Here is a 24,889-nt window from a genome sequence, read left to right as displayed (position 1 = left end):
ATTAACAACTGAACTGGACGTTGGGTTGAGTCTTTTTGATCCAAACCAGTATAAATATCCTTATGCAATTTTTCTTTTTCCTACTCTCTATTTTATTGTGATTATTAAAATAAAGGAAATGATTTTAACTAGACTTTGATATTAAAAAGGAAAAAATTTAAAAGCCCAGTTTTTATTAAAATCCCAATTCCTGTCACATGCGAATCATTTTGTTGAAAACGTTTATTAACGTTTTCAACATGGTCCGTCCTATTTTGGACAAACCGGCTCGTCGGACCCAAACCGTTTTGCTACCCTATTCTCTCTTTAAAATAGAAAATATAATTACAAAGAAAACTTTATGAAAGATTTCTCTCTCTTAATTTATCTCTCAAACATTAAAACACAAAAAAAGAAATGGATGTTCTTCTAAAATAACATTGTTTCCATGAAAAGCAAGTTCCCTTAGTACGAGACTTATCTTCTCACAATAAGAAGATAAAATATATGTTCAATGGCGAACTTGGACAAAAAAATTAGGAATGTCAATATTTTTATATATAAATTATTTTTTCTAATTAAATATAAAATTATTCATTTCCTAAGCTTAAAGTATTTTTATAGAGTGATTTACAAATGCACTTTTCAAATTCTAATATTTATAATTCAATGAATTCACGTGACATTGGTATTCTAATTTCTGTTATAATTCAAGGTTATTCAACGAATTCATTATGTGCAACAAAATTCGTAATGTAGTCCAAAATATATTTATAAAATTTTACAAATTTTACCATATGCAACAGAAAATACAAAAATTCCTACATTTCATAATTTATGGTTATACTAATTTGGCGAAAAATATAATTAGGGTTAATGTCAATCTCATAAAATAATTTCTAAAATCATAATTAGTTCATAAATTATAATAAAATATCAATCTTAATTCATGAGAGATATTATGATAACGTGCTTTTCAATATCTCTGATTAATCTTTTTACTTCTCCTTCTACTCATACTTTATTATCATGACCGAGAAACAACCTTATAACCAAATACAAAATCTTAATTCATTTTTGTTAACTAATGTCTATTAAATTATGTTTTATTTTATTTTTTTATTTTTTAAACAATAAAAATATATAAATAAATAAAATGATAGGAAACTTTTTAAAAGTTAATATAAATTATGTAATAATATATAAATATAATTTTAAAATATATAAAGACATATATAAAAAATAAAATTTAAAATTTTGAGGGTGCCTGTCATAGGATGTTTCGTCAGTGGACGTGTCACTCTTTTTAAAGTTTTTTTTTCTAATACTTTTTTTATCATTGATTAAAATTTTAAAAAATAAATAAAAACGATTAATGGAGTTTATCAAATAAGAAATGAGTTATATGGTTTTGTAATTTGAAGAGAGTTGGAAAATATGTTATTAGCATTAGTCAGAAATTAAACATAAAAAATCAACTCATCATTTAGTTTGTCAAGAGGAGGGTGATGACTAAAAGGAATAATATTTTGTGAAACACATGAATATGACTGGCCCATACTCAATTTCAATTGGTGGCCTGTACAAGTATACTTATTGTAGCATGAATAAATAAAACTCACTATTCCAATAAATCCAAAATTTTAAGCATGGTTGATATGGGATAAATAAAAAGGCAATATTAAACAAATAAAGTTGGTAAAATACACAATAACGGTTAAATTTGAGTGGATTATGATTTTGTGGTATTTAATTTAATTTAAAAGTAAAGTTTCAATATTTAAAGTTTGAAAGTATATTTTAAATTTTAAATTTTATTTTTAATATGATACTTGTTATTAAAATTTAATAATAAATTATATATATTATTATGAAAATCATACAAGTTATTTTTAAATATATATATATATATATATATATATATATTCCATTTATTTAAAAATAAAAATAAAATTTTTAAGAAAATTATCAAATATCAACCTGGAAAAATCAAATAATCCATCAAAATTAATTCATATTTGACTAACACAATATATCAAATATATCAAATAGTGAAATATAAAAGTTAAAATATTATATTTGGATTAGTTAGGTCGGAATGCAAAGCTCAAGTACAATTTTGTCCATAATTTTGCTTACTCTTTGGAAGCTTTCCTGAGAACCCAAAAATTCCTTTTTCAGAAAACCCTATTCTTCCCTCTCCCAAAAAGCATCCCTTCCTCTTCTACAATTTTTCTAAAATCTTAGATCAGCTTCCATCTTTCCTGAAGAATAACACTGTTAGAGTAATCTATACGAAGAACTCTATCAGATCCTTAAGTCAGTCAATTTCTGTGAGTTTGAAAATTCTATCAATTCTCTCAAATCAATTTGTTTTTTCTTATATGCAAGTACATATTCAGTTTCATGTCGCCTCTTTCATTCTTAATTGAATCTCTATTTATGATTCTGATGTTTTAATCGTTGATCTAAGTCTTTGATTTTGTGGACATAGTGATTTTTCGTGTGTGATGCCATTTAGGGGAAGAGATACATTTTATCCGGAAAGGGAAGTTATTTTGATTCTTTTGAAATCTAATGTTTTATTTTTGAAAAAGTATTAATTGATGGTATGATTGTTGTTGCAAAAATGAGAATAAGTATAAGTTTAATGCATAAAATATGTGATGATATTTTCCGTGGACTAGAGAAAGTTAAGAATTTGAGAGAGAAAAATATTTTTAGGTCTGTGCAGTGAAGTTCCCAAGTGGGGGTGAAACTGTCTGTTTGAATGTGTTGAGTCATGGTCAGTGTCGTTACATTATAAAATTGGTATGAAAGTAGTGATGGAAGAGTTAAATGAGTAAAAACTTTATTAATTGAGTGTGATTTTTGTTATTGCATGACTAAGTGATTTCTTTGGGTTTGGTTGTTTGAATAATTTACTAAGGTGATCATAGTTATGACTTTATTATTATATGAAGGGTCAGGCTTGAAAGGAGTAGAAACATAGAAAAATTTGGATCTGAAGATATGAGAAATTGAATTATTAAGGAACGTGGAGTTTATCGAGGTATATATTGTTGAAAAATTTATGAATCTATTTTGGCATAATTTGATTTGAGTTACATAATTAAAATCTGTGATTTTGAAATTCTCTTTAATTGATGAGTTAATTTAGGAGCATGGATACACATGTTATCTTCTTTCTTTGGTAATCAAGTTGTGTCCATTGATGTACCCTGGTTTGAGAAATTTAGGTTGTGATATAGTAGTTTAAATTAATTATTTCCAAGGGAGAAATATTAATCTAGGGTCAAAGTGTATTCAAGGAGATTTGTTATATGAGACTATCTTGACCCTACTAGTATCTAACTTACATAGAGGAAGATAACTGGTGAGAGTCAAAGGAGATTTCATTTCATTTGACAAATTATGAAAAAGGATCATACATAGGAAGCTAGTGAGGATTACCTAGTCATGACTAAATGAGATACATGAGTTCCATTTGATACAAGTTGTGGAAAAGAATGAGATTGTAGTAAGCATGACAGGTACAAAGTCTTATGAGTCCATTTAAGTTTCTTGGAAGCAAACTCTATATTTATTTTTATTTGTTGAGTCGCTTTGGAATGATGCTTGTTTGAGCCATGTGGGTTGATATCTGGTAATTAAATTAATGAATTTGAACAATTTTTCATTGTGGGCGGGTTCATGAAATGGAATGTATTGTTGAATGGGTTATTGGACTAAAGTAATGGAGTGATATAAATGAAAGGAATGAGAATGACTAAGTTAAGGATTAGTTTCTAGCAAAAACAATTTATGTACGGGAACAGTGGTAAAAACTTAGGGTAGTGGTAAGAGTTGAGGGTGACAGTAGCAGGAGAGCTGAAACAAGTAACTAAAGGATTAATGTAGGAATATATTAGAGAATTCGTTTAACTTTTTTTTGTTCTTTTTTTTTTTTTGTTAACATTGTGTTAAGTTTCTATTTTATGTTTTGAAGTACTTATGATTTATTTTGAAAAAAAAAAAGTATATAGCTCTACAAACTGTAAGATGAATTAGCTCTGATACCACTTGTTAGGTTTACATAACCATCAGCTCTGATACCATGTTAGAAGTGGGTTTTAAGCCTAACTCAAAACTGACTTGCAAGGTAAGGTTTACACCCCACTTAAATATTGTAAATTGACCTTATTTCTAGTCGATGTGGGACTTCCAACACACCCCCTCACATCGAGGTATATACATAGAATTATGTGCGACGTAAGGTTATAAAATTTAAGAATAGAACATCGAAACAAATAAATTTTTAAGGTATTTTGTTGTTCATAGGGACGAGAAAAGTACATGTGTCTGCGGATATTTGCACTTAAAATTCGCGATGGATAGTTAGTACTCGCAGATATTTATTATCCGCGCATAGTGGGTAATGGGTAGCAAATATTTTAATACCCACTTATAAATAGATCAGGGGCGAGTATCATACTATTTACTCGCAGGTATCTGTTACCCGCAAAAAGTTAAAATTAATATATAATTTATATTTTCTTAAGTTACATTTAATTAAAATTAAAATTATATTTTATTAGGTTAAATTTAATCAAAATTAAAATTTCATTTATATTTAATTTAATTTATATTTAATTTTATTTTATTTTTATAATTTTATTAAATATATATATTTTTTAAATATTTGTCTATATGCAGATATTTATGGTACCCATTAATTTTAAAAAAATTCGTAAATATTTTTCAAACGGGTACAAAAAGTAAATGAATAAGTAACGGGATTTTTTTTGCGAGTTAAATTATAGATACTATTTGTGCCCCCACCCGTTATTATCCCTCACTGTTCTCTATTTATCGTCTGCTTCTTTAAATTATGTTATACTTTAATGCAAGCGATTTCCACATGCAAGACAATTTTAGATTAAATTTTAATCTGCATAGACAAATTTTATCATTAATCATACAACATTTGGGGATCAAATAAGTCCATCACTAGTAGGACTAGAAGATTACGGGAAGTTTCCTAGTAAAAATCCGATTTTTTAATTGATTGTCAGTTATATAAAAGTTTGATATATTATTTCTGATTTTTTTTTTCTGTTTATTATGATGTGTTTGTGTTATTTCTCTTGTTGGACATGTTTATCCTGTTTTTATAATATGTACTAGAAAATAAGGAGTATAAGTAATTCAAGGTAGATTATTAACATCCAATCCAATTTAATTAAATTTAAATAAATTGAATTATAATTGAACTGAGTAAATTTGTGAAATAGATGCAACCCTGAGAAAATGGAATAATCAAATTGAAGTATGAGAAAATATTTTTTATTACTTACATAAATTTAGTAACATTTATTCATAATATTTGTTATTATCGTGGATATCTTAGAGTATTTTTAATACAAGGCGCTGAAATATCTTTGATACAAGGTTTTATATTTTGAAATCTTGTATTAGTTTTTATCGAGTCTTATTGTGCAAGATAGCATAGAAAATTTCATGTAATTTTATCTACATTTTTAAATCTTAATTACACTTTTGTAAGTCTCACAATTTAATTTTTGCTAGTATAAAAATAAACAAAGAATATTTTTCTTCAGATGTTGGCAGTTCTTCTACAAGAACTCTTTTTCTCCTCCTCCATGCACCGGATCTTGAACGTTGCTTGATAGGAAATCTTGTAAAGACGATATCTTATAAGATCTCAAGAGAATATCTTGCATTAAATGTACTCTTACATATCAATTAAATTTATTAACTCATTCATACACATACAAACAAATTTAATGAATATATATATATAAAGATAACAGTTCACTGGTTTTATTAAGGAAGCCCAATCATCCCTTTTTTTCTCAATTTTTTATTTCAAAATATTAAATTACTTAGTTTTCTTTTTTAAATGAGTAGTTTCAAATTTTCATTTTAAATAAAATAAAATTAAAAAAGCTTAAGAATTGGATAGAAAAAGTAAAGCAAATAAGCAAACATAATAACATATTTGTGTGGAGAATGCAAGGCTTAAAATGAATTAGAGTCGTAAGAAACAGAAAATCTGACATGATTAGTTCATGGTGAGTTAGAATTAATGCTGGACTCCATACTTGTGATGGAACTGGCATATCGCAACAGCAGCATTAATGAGAAAAACCGTTTGCTTTATCAAACTGACGTTGATTTATTCTCCAAATCCTCTCTCGAGTTCATCACTGTATTATCATGCATGCTGTCCCTACACAAAGCATTCACATCTATTAAATGTTAGCGGCTGATCCAATGATGTATGCTATCATATACCAAAAGAAAGTATATAGCAAATTAAGAAGATATTAAGACCACTTATTGCTCAAATTCAATACTAATTAATGATTATGACTATGCCTAATCAAATGTGGGGCGAGAGAAGAGATTCTCTCTCACCATCATAAATGGTGGTGTTACTATTAGGACATTGTTGATTGGCCTAATCCACACAAATTATCAAAAATCAATCACTAACGCAAGGAACGTTAAAGCACGCGCGTGAGGTAGAGCGTGATTGAAAGACTGAAATAGATCGTAATGTGAACAACTGTGTCATCTCCATCAGCCAGCATCTTTCGTTCTTAGCATTGCGGTGCTGTCACGGCTCTTCTATATCCCTGAAACAAAGCTTCATTTCTAGCACACACGTATCATCACATTATGTTATTATTCGCACACACACCGCCCAAAAGTAACAGTACTTAAGATCTGGGAAGCCAAGAAAAAAACAGCACCAACAACAGTTTCTCTGTTTTTTGTTGTTTTCCTGTAGCGCGCTTAGTAAGACGAAGTGGGAAGGAATGGGAGACGCAAATGCAGTGAAAGGGGAACGTTCGGGCGGTGAGAAGAGGAAGAAGATGTTTGAGGAAGAAGAAAATGAAGACAAGTTGTTGGCAGGGGTAGGATACAAAGTGTGTTCCTCGGACATGGTTGACGTGGCACACAAGCTCGACCAATTGGAGATGGTAATGGAGGAAGATGGAATTCCCAATCTCGCCTCCGACACTGTGCATTACGACCCAACCGATCTCTACGGTTGGGTCCAGAACATTCTCAACAACGCGCCCAATCATACCCCCACCACCGCCAGTAACAACGCTGCCATTCCATCGCCGTTAATCACTGTCCCCGAGAACGATCGAACAGCGATTCAATTGCCATACATCGAAGCGTATCCACAAACAGAAAATCAGAATTGCCACAAGCGATTCAAGAGTTCTCCGTCTCCGTCTCCGTTGTGGCCCGCGATTTCATCGGACAACGTGCTTCCGGTGGTTCTTGTGGAGGAAGCCGGCGTGCATCTCGTCCATGCACTCATGGCCTGCGCGGAGGCCATTCAATTAGGAAACGCGAGCCTCGCGTCAGACCTCGTGAAGCATGCAGGAAACCTCGCTGCGTCACAAGGAGGTTCAATGGGGAAGGTTGCATCGTTCTTCGCTCAAGCTCTCGCTCGAAGAATCTATGGATTCTACCCTCACGAGACTCTAGACACTTCCTACTCCGACTTGCTTCACACACATTTCTACGAATCGAGCCCGTACCTGAAATTCGCGCACTTCACGGCGAACCACGCCATCCTCGAAGCATTAGCCACCGCGGACACGGTGCATGTTATCGATTTTGGCCTGAAGCAGGGGTTGCAGTGGCCTGCGTTCATGCAAGCACTCGCGGTCCGTCCGGGAGGTCCGCCAGCGTTCCGCCTCAGCGGGATCGGACCGCCGCGGCTCGACGACCCCGATTCGGACTCGCTGAGTCAGGTCGGTTTGAGACTGGCGGAACTCGCTCGAAGAATTAGGATTCCATTCGAGTTCCGCGGATTCGTGTGTAACAGTTTAGCGGACCTAGATCCGTCCGTGCTCGAGATCCGAGCCGGAGAATTCGTGGCGGTTAACTCCATCTTCGAGCTTCACCGCTTGCTGGCGCGGCCTGTTGACATTGAAAAGGTGTTAGCCACGGTTAAGACGATTAAACCAGAGATATTTACAGTGGTGGAGCAAGAAGCGAATCACAACGGTCCGGTTTTTCTAGAGCGGTTCACGGAAGCATTGTACTATTACTCGAGTTTGTTTGACTCGATGGAGGGATCGATGGCGGCGCCGAGTGAACAGGCGCTGGTGATGGCGGAGATGTACTTAGGGAGGCAGATATGTAACGTGGTGGCGTGTGAGGGGGATGAACGCGTGGAGAGGCACGAAACGCTGGGTCAGTGGAGAGAACGGTTCGGTTTGGGCGGGTTCGAACCGGTTCGCATGGGTTCGAACGCGTTCAGACAAGCGAGGATGTTACTGGGCCTATACGATGAGGGGGGAGAAGGGTACAGAGTGGAAGAAAACAATGGGTGCCTCTTGCTTGGGTGGCACACGAGGCTAGTCGTTGCCTCGTCCGCGTGGAGAGTCGCGCCCAATGGTTTGCACCCAGTTAGAGATCAGAGTGAGATGAACCAAGATTCCCGATACTGTTAAGTCAAAGTAGAGTTACTGTTACTGAATCGTAAGTGAGTTCCAGAGACACAGAAAGGGTAAATAGAAAGGTAAAAAACCAACTAAAAGATCTTAATTATAATTATTCTGCCATAGGTTACCCTTCGTAGTATTTTTTTTTTTTTTTTTGGTTTAGCTCTTAAGTTAATGAAAGACTTAGTCGGATTTCCTTTTCATTTTCCAACGGGAGACTATAGTTTTATCATATAATAAATATCTCTTTCATGACTTTAAGATTTTTATTAAACTAATTCTTTCAATATTTTTTATTTACTCTTAAAGCATACAGAAATATAATTTATTTGAAGATACAATAGGAACATAAAAGTAAAATCCATTAAAAGTCCAGAAGTAATGATTTTAAATATTTTGTAAAAAGTCAAAATTTAGCTATTATCATGACCGAAATTGGAGGCTGGCGTACAAAAACTACTGTTTAACTTTTGAATAAATTACTTTCCTACCCTCCAACTCACGGGTTAAAAAAGGGATGTGTACTTCTTGCTTTTGGTCAGACCATGATCCAAGTCTTGTGAGGTTCTGCGTTTTCCAAAGAAATCAAAATGTTTAGTAAAATTTGTAACTTTCTTTAGGTTTAATAATTTTCACTTGTTTAATTTAATCCTATTCTTATTTTGTGTTTAATTAAATTTTTATTTTTGTCAAATTTTATTTAATTTGGTTTTTTAATTAATGTTTTTAAATAGTTTACATTTTTAAACGGTGCATATTATATATCAGTTCCTAATTTTTTTAATTTTTAATTTTATACAATATTTCTACAAATGTGTATTTAAGTCTTTTGTTTGTATACAATATTTTTATTCTTAAATCAATGAAATCACATCATTTTTAAATCATCTCTCCGTTTCATTTCTATTCAATCAACTATGTTTCATATTTAATATTATTTCTTATTTATTTTTCAACCAAATGAATTACATGTTTAATAATTTTCTTACGAATTTCTCTTTCTTTCCAAAGTCTTTCTGCATAAAGAAGGTAGAGTTTGGAGGTCTCATAATAATTTCAAAAGATTGATGTTTCCCGTACAAAGTATCACCAGCTTTTTATGTTTAATCATTTCAAAATTCACCAACATGTACGTATATCCCATATCGTTATAAATGAATTTAATGTAGCCCACAAAATAAGGCAATTAATGGCACAGCTAGGTTCAAGTTAAGCTTTAAAAGGTTTATTAATTGTTACCTTACCTGTTTACAAATGCAATAAATGATACTTCCAAGTATATAAATGGACTGAAACATAACACATTTATACAACAGTTTTGCTGTTTTACATGGTTGTTAAATATTTTATTATTTTATATGCATAATGCAAAATATATAATAATTATATATTATGTTTAAATTTACTTAATTTAATAAAAATTTTACTTAAAATTTATTTATTTTTAATCTCATTTTTCAACTTTTTTTTTTCTAATGCCACCTCGTATTATTCCTATAAAAACAAACAAAGAATTAGGTTTATAAAATGACAAGAACTCATCTTATATGTGACCTTTCCCATTATATGACCTATTATGTAATTATTTTTTTATTACCCGTTTTTGATAGTTTTTTCAACTATTACTTGACAAAAGTCAGAAGTAATTATTATAAATAGTTTATAGTACCTAATAGACTAATCATACATTAGTTTTTTACATAATTACTAATTTTCTTCCAATATTACGTAAATGGGTCACTATTAAAAAGAAAATAAGCATTTGAAGATTATGTTTGGAATCACAATTTTGAAGTATTTGTGCTTTCAAGTACAAATTTGAGTCAAAGTAAAAATTTTGAGCTGAAATTGTGTTTAAAAACACTTTTATGATTTTAGAAATCGTGTTTACAAGCAAGTTTTTATTTTTATTTTTATTTATCAAAATCAATCTTTATTATTTATTTTTAAATTATGTGCAAACATATTTTCAGAATTTTAATATTTTCTTTATTGAGTTTTTAGTTTATTTTTTAACAACTTCATGCAATGGCAAAATATTGATATATAATTAAGATTCATTGCGTTATGGTTAATGTTTCCATAACAAAAAAAATGTAAAATAACCTCGATCTTTCTTAAGGTTACTTCACTCCTTTCTTCCTTCTACCTTGTTCATGATTTTATATATTTTGTTGTACAATCAAAATGGATTGACGTGGCTATTGTTGCTAGCCTAACCATTTAAAAAAAAAAATCCAAGAGGAGAAGTAGAGGTTAGTGTTGGTGATGATTAAGAAAGGTGTAATTGTTCCATTTGCTCATATACAAGATAAAAATGGTGTAGTAAGAGAAATTGGTTAACACTTCCTTATAACCGATAAATATAAACTTTAGTAGTTTTGTATGAAAATTAGATATTAAAATTACGCTTAGTTTGAATATATCATTTTGATATTAAATTAAAGTATTCACATACTTTAGTATCCATTTTTATGAAGATAATAAGTGAAAGTCAAAATGTGAACCTATATAAATACAAATAAATACTCATACTATTAATATTATTGAACAACTTTTAGTTAAAAAAATAATCAAATTATTAACTTACATAATTATAAATAGTAAATTATTATAATAAAAAATTACAAAAGATTGTTGTTCTTGAATTACATGTTCAGTTTTATCACATTCATGATTGAGGTGATAAGGAGATACATACATTATTTCTTTTGAATATTATGTACTGAAATTTAAATTCTCTTACTTGATTGGATCACATATAACAAATATAATGACATATCAACATTCAATTATTAAATATTTTAATTATAGGTTACAGTGACAATAGCATTTTCCTAAATTATTGTAGCACATCACAATAATGGGTAGATGTTAACAAATTTATTGGCACAATTGAAAAAATTGTACGTATAAACTATAGAGCCAGATAACATATATATTAAATTTCTTTCAAAATTTATATTAACATTATATAGGTATATGACGTGCTATATAATAAATGTGATGTTGCAACAAAAATAGGATAAGTTGTGAGATGATATCTCGATGAAGTTCATGATGTTATTTAAAAAAAAGAAATCGAAAGAAATTCGTATGATACTAATTTTCAATTATGTATGAATTTACATATAATAAAATTGTTTTAAATATATAAATAAAAGTTTGATGATATTTATATATAAAAAATATTTAAATTTATCTTATAGACACGTCTCTAATTAAAATTTTTTAAATAAGTACATCCTTACAAAATTCATTCGTTAAAAATAATCATTCCCTGTAAAATATTACTCACAAAAAAACGTACATACAAATAAATGATTCGTTTAAATGATCAACTTATCATTATTTTTTGTAATTGAATATAAAGACAATTCAAGAAATAGTACTTGGCATCGAATTCGTATATGAATATAACATATAGTCTCATAACTCAAAAATTGTAGCTACCACTCGACCTGGCAGGTTAAGAGATGAAACTGTGTCACATCCAAAACATAACACAAAACACAAACCAATCCTATAAAAGCTTGTAAAAGAACACAATTAACTATAACAATAAAAATAGTAATAAAACCATATCATTCAACCTTAACTGGATTTGGCCTATCAAAACCCTAAGTTTTAATTGCAAAATGTGTGACTAAGCAGATCAATTACATTGCTGAGATTTCAAATTTATGTCACTCTGACAGTTAAGCTGATGGAGAGATAACACGCACTAGCCTAGTGGTCAAACCATGCCAGCCTATTACCCCCCTCAAGGAAACAACAACGACTTCACACAACACTGGAGATGTCTTATCAACACAGACATGGGAATATAGATTGTGTCGTACGAGGTGGTTCTCCATAGGTTGGTGCCAGATATCAAGCATAGAGTCAAATTTATTACATCATCACTCTGGGGACCCTGTTACCCTCTCCATTCCCTTGTTTAAAATCATACATATAAAACCTAGTTTTCAAAAATACCTATTATAAATTTTAGTTTCTTTCACAATTTTCCATTGAAATTTTGGTGAGATCCACCGAGGATAATGAACTAAAAATTAATGTCTGACAACACAAGATAAGAATTAGTCCAAGTCACTGTTCTCTTTGATAATTAGAAAGGAAAACAAACAAGAAAGCCTCGTAGTAAGTCAGCTACCACTACATAATTTTACAACGAGATTACATCAACACAGAATCTAACATCACACCCACCACTTATACAGAGTAGGAACACTACATTTGCCACCCAAATAAACAAACAATTCTATAACTCAACACTCACTTCTGTCAACTGAGGCTTCACCTTAGGAGGCCTGCCCCTGGGCCTTCCGCTCGAGACGGCGGCCGGCGACACCGACGCCGCTGCCGGAGATCGAGGAATTTTCTTTGGCCTGCCCCTCGGCCTGCCACTTCCAGGGGTGGGCTTGGGCTTTGGGGACTTCGGAGGGGCATTTGGGTCCTTTGGTGGACGACCCCTTGGCCGCGGCGGGGACACGACGGTGCCTGGTGGCACTGGGGCTTTTGCCTTCGGTGGCCTTCCACGGCCCCTCTTTGGTGGGGCACTTGGGTCAGCTTTTAGGTAGTTGTTCCTACTGAACACAAGTTCTCCACTATCTTTCATCTTGTTCAGTTGATTCCCCAAAACGGTTGAGTCTGGTAACTCACCATAGGTCGATTCTATGTACTTTGATATTGCTGATTTGCTGGATCCACTTGGTTCATTCAGAGCTTCAAGCGCTTTCAGTATCAGCTACATCAAGAAAATCAAAACCTCCCAAGGTTAAAAAAAATACAATTGCCATAAAAACGAAGTCTCTATCTGAAAATCACGGCTCGTGTCGTGAGTTCGCAAGAATACAAAACAATCATTCGAGACCAGATATATTAAAACCCTTTTTTCCTGATTTGTTAAGTTCCTCAAAACTCTTAACTTCTTTCCCAAAAGTGCCAAAAATCGAGCATGGTAGACAAAACAAGAAACCCAAGTCGGTTAAAATGTACAGATCAGTTAGATCAGTGAGAAATCTACCGGGTTTGTTAAGATATTTGTTCGAAAATTTGATTATGGTAAGAAAAAACTCAAAAATAGAATCTGAATTTTGGTGTAAAATTTTACCTCGGGGTATGGAGGAAGTGACTGAGGTTTATTAACCTCTTCAGTGGCCATTGATGCTGCCGGTTGTGAAGATGTTGAAAAGCTTGCACAGTACCCTGAACCAACCCCACCAAAAATCTGCAAACTTTAACAGAGGATGGTTAAAAAAATTTAAAGGAAAGTGAAGAGTATGATATGGATGACTCTTGCAAAGATCTGAGGATTGAATTTAAAGGAAGATAAACAAATTAAAAATTGGAAAGAAATTTAATTAAAAAGATAAAGGAAAAAATTTCATGCCTCTTTTACAACTCTCCTTTGTTCATCTTTTTTAGAAAATGGACGGTTAGGAATATCGCAAAAGATGATTATCCGACGGCTGATGATATATTATGCGGAAGGTCACTCGGATCGATGACGTGGCAGGAATGTGCTAGTTCGCAGAAATATTTGAAGGTAGCCCGTTGTCTTTTGCTTCCTTCTTGTTACCCATGATGTTTTCTGATGGAGACCATCTCAACTTTTAACTCATTTTTCATTTTTTTATTTATTTAAATTTTAGGAAAGTTGAGAATTGAAAGTCTACCAGAATATGTTTGTCTGTTTACAGTATTTATTATTCTAAATTTAATAGTTTGCATCGGTTATAAAATATATATGTTTATGTATATATATTAATTTTCACTACTAATTGATTAAAAATGTTTTATAGAGTTAACCCGGTATATAATCATGTAGGTTTCATTATATAAATGAAATTTATATATTTTTTGGATTATTAAAATTTAATTATTAGAAACCTACATGATTTTAAAATAATTAGACTTTATTAACTTTTCAAGGTTAGTATTTATTTATTTTAAAAACATTTTATTTAAATTAATTGACTTGTTGATTACTAAATAAATCTATTTTACAAACTTAAATACTATTTAATTCAGTTACATAAAAAGATTAAAGGTAGCAAATATTAAAAACGGTTTGATCATCAAAGTAAATATTCAATGTTTAAAACCGCTCTTAATATTATATTATAAACACCCAAAACAATATATTCAAACAAATTATTAATAATAAATAAATATAATATATATATATAGATAAATAAATAAAATATTGATAAAAGTGAAGATGAGGATGAGGGTGAGGTGAGTTTGAGCGGTGGAAAGGAGGGTGAGGCTGACTTTGATGATGCTAGTTGGAGTAACGTTTTCAATGAAGAATGATTAGTTGATTTTTGATGTAATGGAATATAATTTATGAAAAGATAATTTGAAAGTTGAAGTTGGAATTGATGAAGAATATGTGACTGAACCATCTTAGTCATCCACTCGAAAGTCAAAGGCCATAGTTGATGATGAAAATGTCCAATACAACATATATTCTAGAGGACAATTTGACAATGAGAATTTGAAATTTTGGACAATGATGAAGATAATGAATCAATGGGTGAATATAGAAATAGTTGTGGACACTTTGAGACATTTTCAATGCTCAAAACTCTGGATGACTATAAATGGGAAGTTGGAACATACTTCATATAAAAGGAAGAATTTATTCAAGCAACAAGAACATATAATGTGCAAAATGGGAAAAAGTTTGAATTTCTTAAGAATGATAAATGGAGAGTGAGGGTGAAATGCTTGGAGGCAAAAGGCAAATGTCAGTGGTATGCTTATTGTAGTTATGTAGTTATATGTGATGTTAGTTTAATGAATTTAAAGTGGTTAAGTGGGAAGGTAGAGAAGACAATAAGAGAAGATCAAAATATCAAGATGGCAGACATTCGTAACAAAGTTGGTAGGAAATGGAACATTGGTGTCTTTAGGTTTATTGCTTTTAGGGCAAAAACAATGGCATCCATCCATGCTGATAGTTCATTTCAAGAATAGTACAAAATAATATGTGACTATGCAAATGAGTTGTTGAAATCAAATCTTGGTTCTAATGTTGAAGAAAATAAAGGTAACCCAATATTCATGATATTGTATGTATGTTTGAAGGCATGCAGAGACAGTTTTATGTTATGTCGACCTATAATTGGAAGAGATGGTAATGACCATATGTTGCCTTTGGCATATGTTGTTGTTAAAGTTAAGAACAAGGAAACATGGATTTTGTTCTTTGAGTGGTTAATTGAAGACCTTGGTGGGGTTGAATTGTGTTAAACATGTACTTTTATATCAAACCAATAAATGGTATGCCCTATAATTTATTCTTGTTTATGCGTCATAATAACTATTACTTTTATTACAAAAATGTTACTGGTCAACTTATTATGACAAGTGGACTACACTTGTCATAATAAGTCGTCATTAATTCTTCTTTTTCCACTAGTGTACATACCATGCTAATTACAACCCATCTAACTTTTACATATCATGGAATTTTCAACAACATTGACACAAAGATTATGTCAATCAAACCAACAAAACACATAATCTCGGTTAACAACTTCATCCATTTTTCAACAACTTTAAGGGATTTCTCTAGATTATATGTCTTCTTTATTTTTCTCACAATAGTAACATCATTTTCATCCCCATTATATTCACCACATCATTTAAAGTAATTGCATCTTTTAAAATCTTCACTTCCACTATGCTCTTAAAAATAAAACAAAAAACAATCAGAATTTGTTACCATCAACAACTTTTATTTTTGAAATCATAAACCAAACAAAAAAAAAATCCATAAATCTCACCTTGTAGTTAGGGCAACCCTAAAATTATGTCATGCCATTCTTAACAGTTCTAACAATTCTCAACATTGCAACCTTCCCATAGTGGCAAATTGGTGTTACACCCATTCCCCTATACCCACTACCATGAGAGGAGACGTTGTGGTTTTTTATTCCTCATGAACAAGATGAACACGACTAACCGCAAGACATAACATACTTCAATAACCAAGAAATGGAAAGGACTAGACTTCAACAACCAACAATTGGGAAGGAGAAGACACATGATGGACAACCCACACCATTCATCAGGGCAAACATCATCTTCTTCCTAAAAAGGTCAAACTTGACATGTAGATAGTTGCATTTGCACATCAAATTTAAAATTTTTGACACATATCCGCTACATTTTGCCACACCACCACCCTCTTAACGTCATTTTTTACAAATCTAATGGAATGAATCTGATTGAAGCGTTTTAACAAAATTTGAGATTCAATTGAAACAAAAATATAAGTGAGGACGCACTTGAAACTTTTCAAACAAACTAGGGACCATGGGAGTACTTAAGTCTTATTATAAATAATCACAACTCAAACTAGTTTGTCTCAAAAGTAGTAATATAACACACAAATGACAACTTACAACAAATTTAATTCATTTAATTATACAAATTTTATCACAAACATTAAAAATAAGTTCAAACAACACATAACCTTGCACACAACTCGAAATATTGTGACTACATCACCTTCAAATCTAGATCATTTATCCCATAATTCTATTAAAAACATAAATAGTTTCCCTTACTTGCAATGTCTATCCTCAAAGTAAAATTTTATAATCTTAATGATTAAGCTACTCAAAAATTAGGTAGTTACAATAAAATAAATAAATATAATAAAATTGCAATATGTATAAAACAAGTTAAGAGGATATTTTTTTTCAATCGACTCTACCCAGATTGATGGCAAAATCACAAGTAAAATAAGAGAAAAAAAATTATAAAATAAATATAATTTATTTCATTTTACTCTCTAATATGATATGTTCTAATTGGATTTAAAATATATTTAGATTAACACGAATAGATTGTTTTTATATTCATTAAAATAAAATAAAGTGGTTGAATTATGCTAGTGTTAATTTATGTAGCTAAAAATAAAATGGGCAAAATATCATTAATTAGACTTTATCATCGTGTTAATATATGTTTAAAAGTAAAAGGATTTTTGGTTCTAGAATGGGTAGATATGTAAAACTCTTAAAAGGGGATTTTTAATAGATGAAATTTTTATTTTATGGGATGGATTTCTAAAAGATGAAATGATAATGTTGGCATGTGGGTTAGATGCAGAAGAAATTTAAATTAAAGATGATAAAAATAGTTAAGTAAACTTGTCAAATTTTGACTCCACAAAACACAACAAAATTTGAAAAGCACATGTCTCACTTGTGGAGAGAGGGTTTAGGATTTAGAATTTAGGGTTTAAAAAGTGAGATAGAAAAAATAGAGTCAAAATCCACTAAGAACCTTAGCACACAGTAAAAGGAAGGACGATGAAAAATTCTATTCACATTTTTCAATAAAATTCCATTGTAAAGTTAGCATTGCGGTTTCGTTCACCGTTAGATTGTGCTGAAAATTTTAAAGCAGGTTTGGAACACATTATTCTTTATTTTGACTGGTTGGATCGTCGATATGAGATCCGAGTTGGGATAAATTAATTTCACACTACAGTCATGTTTTATAGGTTTTTCATTCTTCTCTTTTTTCAAAGCTTTATTGCTTTGCTATTTGGTTAGGTGTTAGCACTAATTTGTGTTGTTAACTAAGACTTACTTGTACTATTGTTGATCATAGTGAAACTATTTCTTAGATATGGAAGACTCGTGACTTTTATTCTTACTTTGAGGAGTTTTTCACATTCAAAATTTTGGTGTCTTTATTCATGATTGTAGTGATATATTATTGTTGTTCTTTGATAGTTGCTTCTCATAGATTCTTGAAAATAAAAAAAAATATATATATATATATATATGCACTGCATTAGTTAATAGTAATACAAGTTATTTTCCCATAAAATATATATATATATATATATATATATATATATATATATATATATATATATAAATTTACTCGAGTAATACTGTTAGTCTTAAACTAGTTCATTAATATTTTCAATTAAGATGACACTTCCATATATTAAATTGTTTAATTATAATTAATAATTAAAATTTAATTTATAAATTTATAAATTATTTATTATTTAAATTATAATATTATGGTATATTTATATCTTTCAAATAATATAATCCAACATTTTAATTATTTAAACTAATTTTAATTTTTAACAAACGAGACAACCAGTCAACAAAGATCAGTGAGTTAATGCTACTAAAATGCTTCGCCAAATTAATGAAAAGCTAACTCAATCAAGTGCCATAAATTTTTTCATCCCTAATTTAGATTGAATAGAAGTATTACAAATAGTCCATGACTGCAAAATCACTTAAGAATTTTTCAAAAGAATGAAAACAAAAAAACAAACTAGAAATAAATATTGTTGATGAAGCCTTGAGGGAGTGTAGACTTTTGTGCATTTCTTAGTTAGGTCTATTTAATCAGGTTTCCTTTCATAAAATATGGTTTAATTTAAGTAATTGTATTTATTTTATTCTCCGGTTCAATTCAATCACATATAATATCTAAGAATAAAATTGATATACCTAATCTCTTCTTTTAGATTTAAATTAACTGGATAAGCCAGTGTCAATAATTCAAATTATTCTATAGTAGTATGACTTATCTAAAAGAATATGAAACATGGCTTACCACAGACGACAAATGTACACCAAAAAAATAAATAAATAAACCATAAACAACATAAGAAATAGATACAGATTATACATCATGCTGGATACATGATTTTGCTTTGAAGTTTACAAACCCAAACTTTGAACACCCCATTCTTCACCTACAACATCACTACTTTCCTTCTCCCACCTAATAAACCTAAAATAGGGTAAGGAAATGAAAGAAAAACAAAATATGCAGATGTGATGTATTGAGAAATAGGACCAAGTTGAGGAGACCAAATGATGTTCTCCTTAGTCCTGCAAAATTTTGGGCCACACAACTTTTTGCAGATAGCCCATCAAGCTGACACCTTATGTATGAACAGACTTCAACTCTCTTCTTACCAAATTAACAAACCATCATTTCATACCAGAAATTCCTCCCTCCATTGGAGAAATTTTCTGACTTTTTCCAACAAAATTTGGTTAAGGTAGGTCTACACAGTGCAGAGTGAGCAATGGCTTCTCACAAACCCTAAACCTGGACATTCATCATGAAGCAACAACATCTGCATTGAACAGGGAGTGAAACATTTCAGTATTTTGCAACATTCAGAGGGGGAACTTGGGATGATTATTTAGTGGATTAAATATGTTTTTAATTCTTAAATTTGAATACAAAATTGGAATGTGTTATTGTCTCAAATTTTGATGTATTTTAATTTCTAAATTTTAATAATGAATAGCTATAATTCTTTTAATTCAAAGTTAAAGCTTGTTAAATCGTGTTTTAAGTCGACATTTGAGTTTAAACATGTCAAACAGTGTAAATAACTCAAATATCATTCTGAGATGTGTTTAACATGTCAAGAACAATTTATTTGTCCTTGTCCCAAATTTTGATGTATTTTAGTTCCTAAAGTTTAATAATGAATGAATAAATATAATCATTTTAATTCAATTTTAAAGCTTGTTAAACCGTGTTTCAGGTCGACACTTGAACTTGAACGTTTCAAATAGGGTAAATAATTAAAATATTATTCTGAGACGTGTTTAACATGTTAAAACAATTTAATGGAATTAGGTTAAGAAAATTATATCTATTTTTTTTTTAAGTTCAAATAACTGTTTGGAACATAAACAACTTTTAATTTTCCATCAATCATAAGTACCTTATGGCTGCATGTTTTGGTTGGTGATTGCAATAACAACTATAGTGGATCATTTCCCAAGGTCTTGAGGCGGAGTTCCACATCCTTAAGATCACGAAGATGCTGTAAGATTTCTTGAAGCAAATCCACTCCTTTCTCTCCACCATTTTGTATGGAACCCATGCAGTGTTGCAGAAACTCCTTATCTGTTTCAAGAGCTTGTAGCCTCTCATAAACGCGATCAACCTCCTCTTCAATCGACGTCTTCATGCTATCCATTTCAAGCACAGTAACTGAGTTTCGCAAATCAGAGGATTCAGACTCCATTTCTCTCTCAACTGTGTAAGCTTCTTCCTCAGTCTCATTTTCAGCTGCATCTAAATATGGCAGTAGCTTCTTCGCCAAGGAACCTATTGGAGAGTGTTTATCATCTGAAAACCCATTCAAATATCCATTCTCACTCAAGTCTCTGTCACCACCATGCAATATTGATGAATGCTCAATCAATTTGATATCATCAAGGAGTTCCTCGTTATCTCCCAACGAAATAATTTTTTCCTCTAATGCTTTCAGCTGTTCTAGAATGGAAGCTCTTTCTTCCTCAAATTCTGCTAATGTCTCATCAAGATTACTCACATGCTTTACACAGTCTAGTGCCATCTCCTCCAAATTAGAAACTGTTTCTTCAGATGCATTATTGTGGCTGCTTAATAAAACATTATTATCTTCGTCGCGAACCTCGCGATTAAGATCAATGGATACATCATCACTGTAGTTCATGTTGCTGCAAGAAGAAGAGGAGTCTCTACTTCTTACACTTCCATCTTTCATTCTTCTCAGCACTCTCAGTTTCTCTTTTGCTTCATATTCCACTACCTTCTGCCTGTACTCTTCCAACTCCCTCTCAAGTTCTTGCTTCTCTTTCTCCCTTTTCATCATCAACTCATTCAAAAGCTGTAAAGCTTCCTGATCATACTCTGATTGTTCTTCCATCATTCTCTGGTATTGCAATGCTTCCATCTGCATTGCTGCTTTTTCTTCCTGCAGCCTTGTAATCATTGCCATTGTCTGGTTTGCTGCTATTGCTGATGCACTTCTCTCTTCTTCTAGTTCTTGATATACAGCTGTTAGGGCCCTTCTTTCAGCTTTTATAACCGTTTTTAGCCGATCAATTGTTGATGCTGGATCGCCACATTCTACCTCACTTGCAACAATACCATCCATAGAATCATCTGGTACTGGTTCTCTTTTAAGCAGGTACTGAAGGCCATCTACAGATCTAGGAGTCTCGGGAAGTTTATCTTCTTCTACTTCATATTGCTCTGAGCACTTGGAAGATTCATTGTTTGTTTCTTCATGATTTTTCTCAACTGCTGTTGTTTTCTCATTCATCTTAGTATTCTCGTTATCATTTGCACCTGTTTTATCTGGACCTACAATGTCATAGTCCAATTAGAGTTTAAAGACATTGAATTGAAAAAGGAAAATCTTTGCATTTTTTAGAATTAAGTGCTTCAGAGAACTAGAGAAGGTAAAGAGAAAACTGTTATATTAACCATTGCTTACCAATGAATCAATAAATAGAAAGTTCTTTTGTTGCCAATAGATAGCAAAACTTACAGGGATTATTCTGTGTAATGAATTCATCGAAGGCATTTGGAGCTTCAGGGTTATCCTCACGTGTGGTAGATTGATCTTCTTCTGGTATGCATTGAGATGAGCTAGCTGGTTCTTCAGACGGAGGATGATTAGCTGTGTGAGCAAATACTGAAAACATTAATGTTTAGACATTGTCTCTTATGTTCAACTAATTTCCTTTTTTTTTTCCCACTGCATATGAGGTTATAATTAACGACCTTGCCAACTAGGAGACATGAAACAAGATTCATTCAAGTACCTCGTGTATTTTCTTGTTCTTCCATATCTGCTTCTATGCTTTTATAGTCATTGGATAAACTTTGAGGCTGAATTAGATGATTCTGAGCAATAAATGCATCAAAGGCATTTTGAACTTCAATATCATCATCACTTGATGAAGAAGATTCGTCTTCTGATATGCATTGAACAGAGCAGGCTGGTTCTTGAGACGGAGGCAACTTAACTGTGAGAAAATGTTGAAGTCACATAAACACGTATGATTAAGTATGCTAAGGCTTTTTTCTTCTAAATATGCTATCATTATTAATGAACAAGCCAACTATGAGACAAGAAGCTAAAAAATTGCAAATGGACAATGTTTGATCTTTAAAAATTCATGTGCTTCCTTATACCTCCTGGTGGACTTTCTGGTCCTTGCATAGATGCTTCCACACTGTTGTCATCATTAGATAAACTTTGAGCCTCACTAAGATGATTCTGAGAAATGAATTCATCAAAGGCATTTTGAATTTCACCATCATCTTCACTTGACGAGGATTCATCTTCTTGTGTGCAGTCACTAGAGCAGACTGGTTCTTGAGATCGAGGCAGATCGACTGCATGACGAAAAAATGTGATTTTTTAAAGTCATAGAATACATAATAAGATCACTCAACAGAAGCATACAGTGCCTTTTTGTTTTTTAGGACTGACTTTAATAATAAGAAAAAGAAGAAATGGGAAACGTGAACAACACTAGTGTTAATAAGTAAAGAAGCAGAAGTTCTACAAATCATGCACTTCCTTGTACCTTGTGTATCATCTAGTTCTTCAGTAGCTGCTGCAACACTGTTGTCATTATTCAGCGAAGTCTGAGCTTCTGTAGTGGTAATCTCTGAATTTGGTTTCAATTTCAACCCTTCAAATTCCCAAGTTACAGAATTTTCCAAGCTTTCAACTTCTCTCACACTTTTTTCCTCTGCATTAATCTCATCCAATGTGAGTAATCCTTCCCTTTCTAAGATACTTGATTGTGCTTCAACTGGTGAATCATCAACAAAGGTCTGAGTCTGAGTCTTTTGTTCCCTCTCCCCCAAATCCTCCTTCAGTTTGCATGTTTCAAAATTCAAAGAGGTAACAGAGTCTATTAACTTGACAGGCACCAAGCGGTGGCTATCACAAGCCATATAATTCTCAAAATGCAGATTGATGAGTTCAAGTGATGTATCTTCCCAGACTGAACCCTGCACAGTGGAAGAGAATTGAGAAGCAAAATTGTCATCACCACTTGGATCCAGCTCAGTGATGGTGAGATCATCTTCCTTCTCATCTTTTTCCGCATCCTTTTCATCCGAGTGCAAGTTTGAAACAGAACTCGAACGATCCTCAGCAACCTCTCTGAGGATAAAACTCTCGATATCAGAAAGTATCTGATGTTCATCTGCCACCCCTTCATCATCATGACCCACCTCGTTGTTTCTCTCAAAGTCGAGGTCTTTATCACTTTTTTCATCATCTATTGCCTCTTCCACAATCAGGGACCCTTTGCTCGTGTATTTCTCATCGCCCCATGAAGGCTTCAACAGCAAATAAGGAGGGTAAAGCTCGCTGCTCAAGCTCTCATTGCAGCAAGAACACCTTCTTATCAAGCTTTCTCCACTTTCATGTTTGCCTTGACCACTACTCACCCACGAAATGAAAGCGATTCTGTGCCTCATTCGAAAGGAATTTTCATGATAGTTTGGCCGAGAGGCCAAACAATCCTCACACATGCTGTTCGTTTCCGCTAGTCTTTGATGATTTGAGCAGTAACCAAGCTTGGAAATCTCAGCTGCATGAGCCTCACACACGAGATCCTTGCGCACGTGGGCGCCATTTTCTTGCTGCAGCACGTGATCAACCCTTGAACACCAAACACACGGTGGTTGAAGGCCAACCCATTTGGCAAACTTTGTGATGAGATAACTGAACAAAGAGTTTAGAAGAAGGAGTGCAATCAAGACCCATTCAAGCACTGCATAAACTAGAATCACCACCATCTTGTTGGTGTTTCTATGCAGCATGGTTGCAAACTTACTGGTAGTAGCCATAGATTTTCTTCCAACCTTTGTGACTTGTGTGGTGTGTGACACTGAGAGATTCAGATATTGGGAATGAAAAGTAGAAAATAGAAGCGAAAAAAGATTGAGATAAAAAAAAAAGTGTATGTTTCTCTGGTTTGGAGAAGAACAAGGAATGAGTAATTGTCAAGAGAAGCAGAGTCTGATAAACGTGCAAGTAGTGGTTTGATTCTGTCACACTGTATCAGTAATATGCACCGTTAAAGTGGATCTTCGCAGTGACCTTGATCGTAATATTATATTTTATTATCTGAGGTTGTTTCAGCGGCAACCCGACATGATATAATAACCTGTTTTATGTATAAAAAAAAAAAATACTCTTTTTCATCTGTCAGCACCATATTCTATTATGCTCATTTATCCATCCAAAAATTAATGCACGCTTTCACAGTGCTGAAATTGCTGGATATGATGTGAGATTACAGCAATGACGCCTCTTTCCAAAATAAACTATGCAATTTAGATTTAATGCAAATGTTAATCAGTGTTTCCCTTCGTCATTGTTGGAACTATATGTTCTTCATGTTTTTAAAATGTACTATTATATAACAAAAAAAATTCTCCTTCTTCAACAAGATCCTGGTTTTGATACATTGGGTATAAAAAAATTATCACTTTAATCATAATTGTTAAAATAGTTTTTTTTTTCTGTAAGTGATAATATAAAACAATTTGACATTGTTAGTGTATTTTAATTAAATTTGCAATAACTATGGACTCGTACAATG

General features: G+C 32.1%; 3 protein-coding genes across 4 annotated transcripts; 1 reads left to right on the top strand and 2 right to left on the bottom strand.

The window, feature by feature from the left end:
• The first annotated feature begins 6,420 nt into the window (after positions 1 to 6,420).
• LOC114194363 (DELLA protein 1-like) lies at positions 6,421 to 8,711 on the top strand. Its single transcript, XM_028084531.2, has one exon. The coding sequence runs from the start codon at positions 6,804 to 6,806 to the stop codon at positions 8,463 to 8,465; it is 1,662 nt and encodes a 553-aa protein (XP_027940332.1). The 5' UTR covers positions 6,421 to 6,803; the 3' UTR covers positions 8,466 to 8,711.
• Positions 8,712 to 12,538: 3,827 nt separating this feature from the next.
• LOC114194364 (HMG-Y-related protein A-like) lies at positions 12,539 to 13,860 on the bottom strand. The gene is made up of 2 exons (XM_028084532.2): positions 13,573 to 13,860; positions 12,539 to 13,206 (listed from the first exon to the last, which is right to left on the bottom strand). Exons 1-2 carry the CDS (start codon positions 13,621 to 13,623, stop codon positions 12,721 to 12,723), a joined length of 537 nt encoding a protein of 178 aa, XP_027940333.1. The 5' UTR covers positions 13,624 to 13,860; the 3' UTR covers positions 12,539 to 12,720.
• A 5,225-nt stretch (positions 13,861 to 19,085) lies between these two features.
• Positions 19,086 to 24,399, bottom strand: LOC114193332 (myosin-binding protein 3-like). 2 transcript variants are annotated; one of them, XM_085665443.1, is made up of 6 exons: positions 22,853 to 24,399; positions 22,455 to 22,658; positions 22,082 to 22,285; positions 21,805 to 21,951; positions 20,206 to 21,617; positions 19,086 to 19,602 (listed from the first exon to the last, which is right to left on the bottom strand). In XM_085665443.1, the coding sequence occupies exons 1-5, from the start codon at positions 24,129 to 24,131 to the stop codon at positions 20,245 to 20,247; spliced, it is 3,207 nt and encodes a 1,068-aa protein (XP_085521569.1). In that variant the 5' UTR covers positions 24,132 to 24,399; the 3' UTR covers positions 19,086 to 19,602; positions 20,206 to 20,244. The 2 variants fall into 2 exon arrangements, with proteins under 2 accessions (XP_085521569.1, XP_027938880.1); XM_028083079.2 differs by having other exon boundaries at positions 21,805 to 21,936; positions 22,853 to 24,398.
• Positions 24,400 to 24,889: the final 490 nt, after the last annotated feature.

The sequence above is a fragment of the Vigna unguiculata genome, chromosome 8 (assembly GCF_037176805.1).
Source record: "Vigna unguiculata cultivar grain cowpea cultivar isolate G323 ecotype 2 chromosome 8, ASM3717680v1, whole genome shotgun sequence".
Classification (NCBI taxonomy): Eukaryota; Viridiplantae; Streptophyta; class Magnoliopsida; order Fabales; family Fabaceae; genus Vigna; species Vigna unguiculata.
Note: the sequence above shows the minus strand (reverse complement) of the source record. Positions and strands in the feature narration are given on the sequence as shown.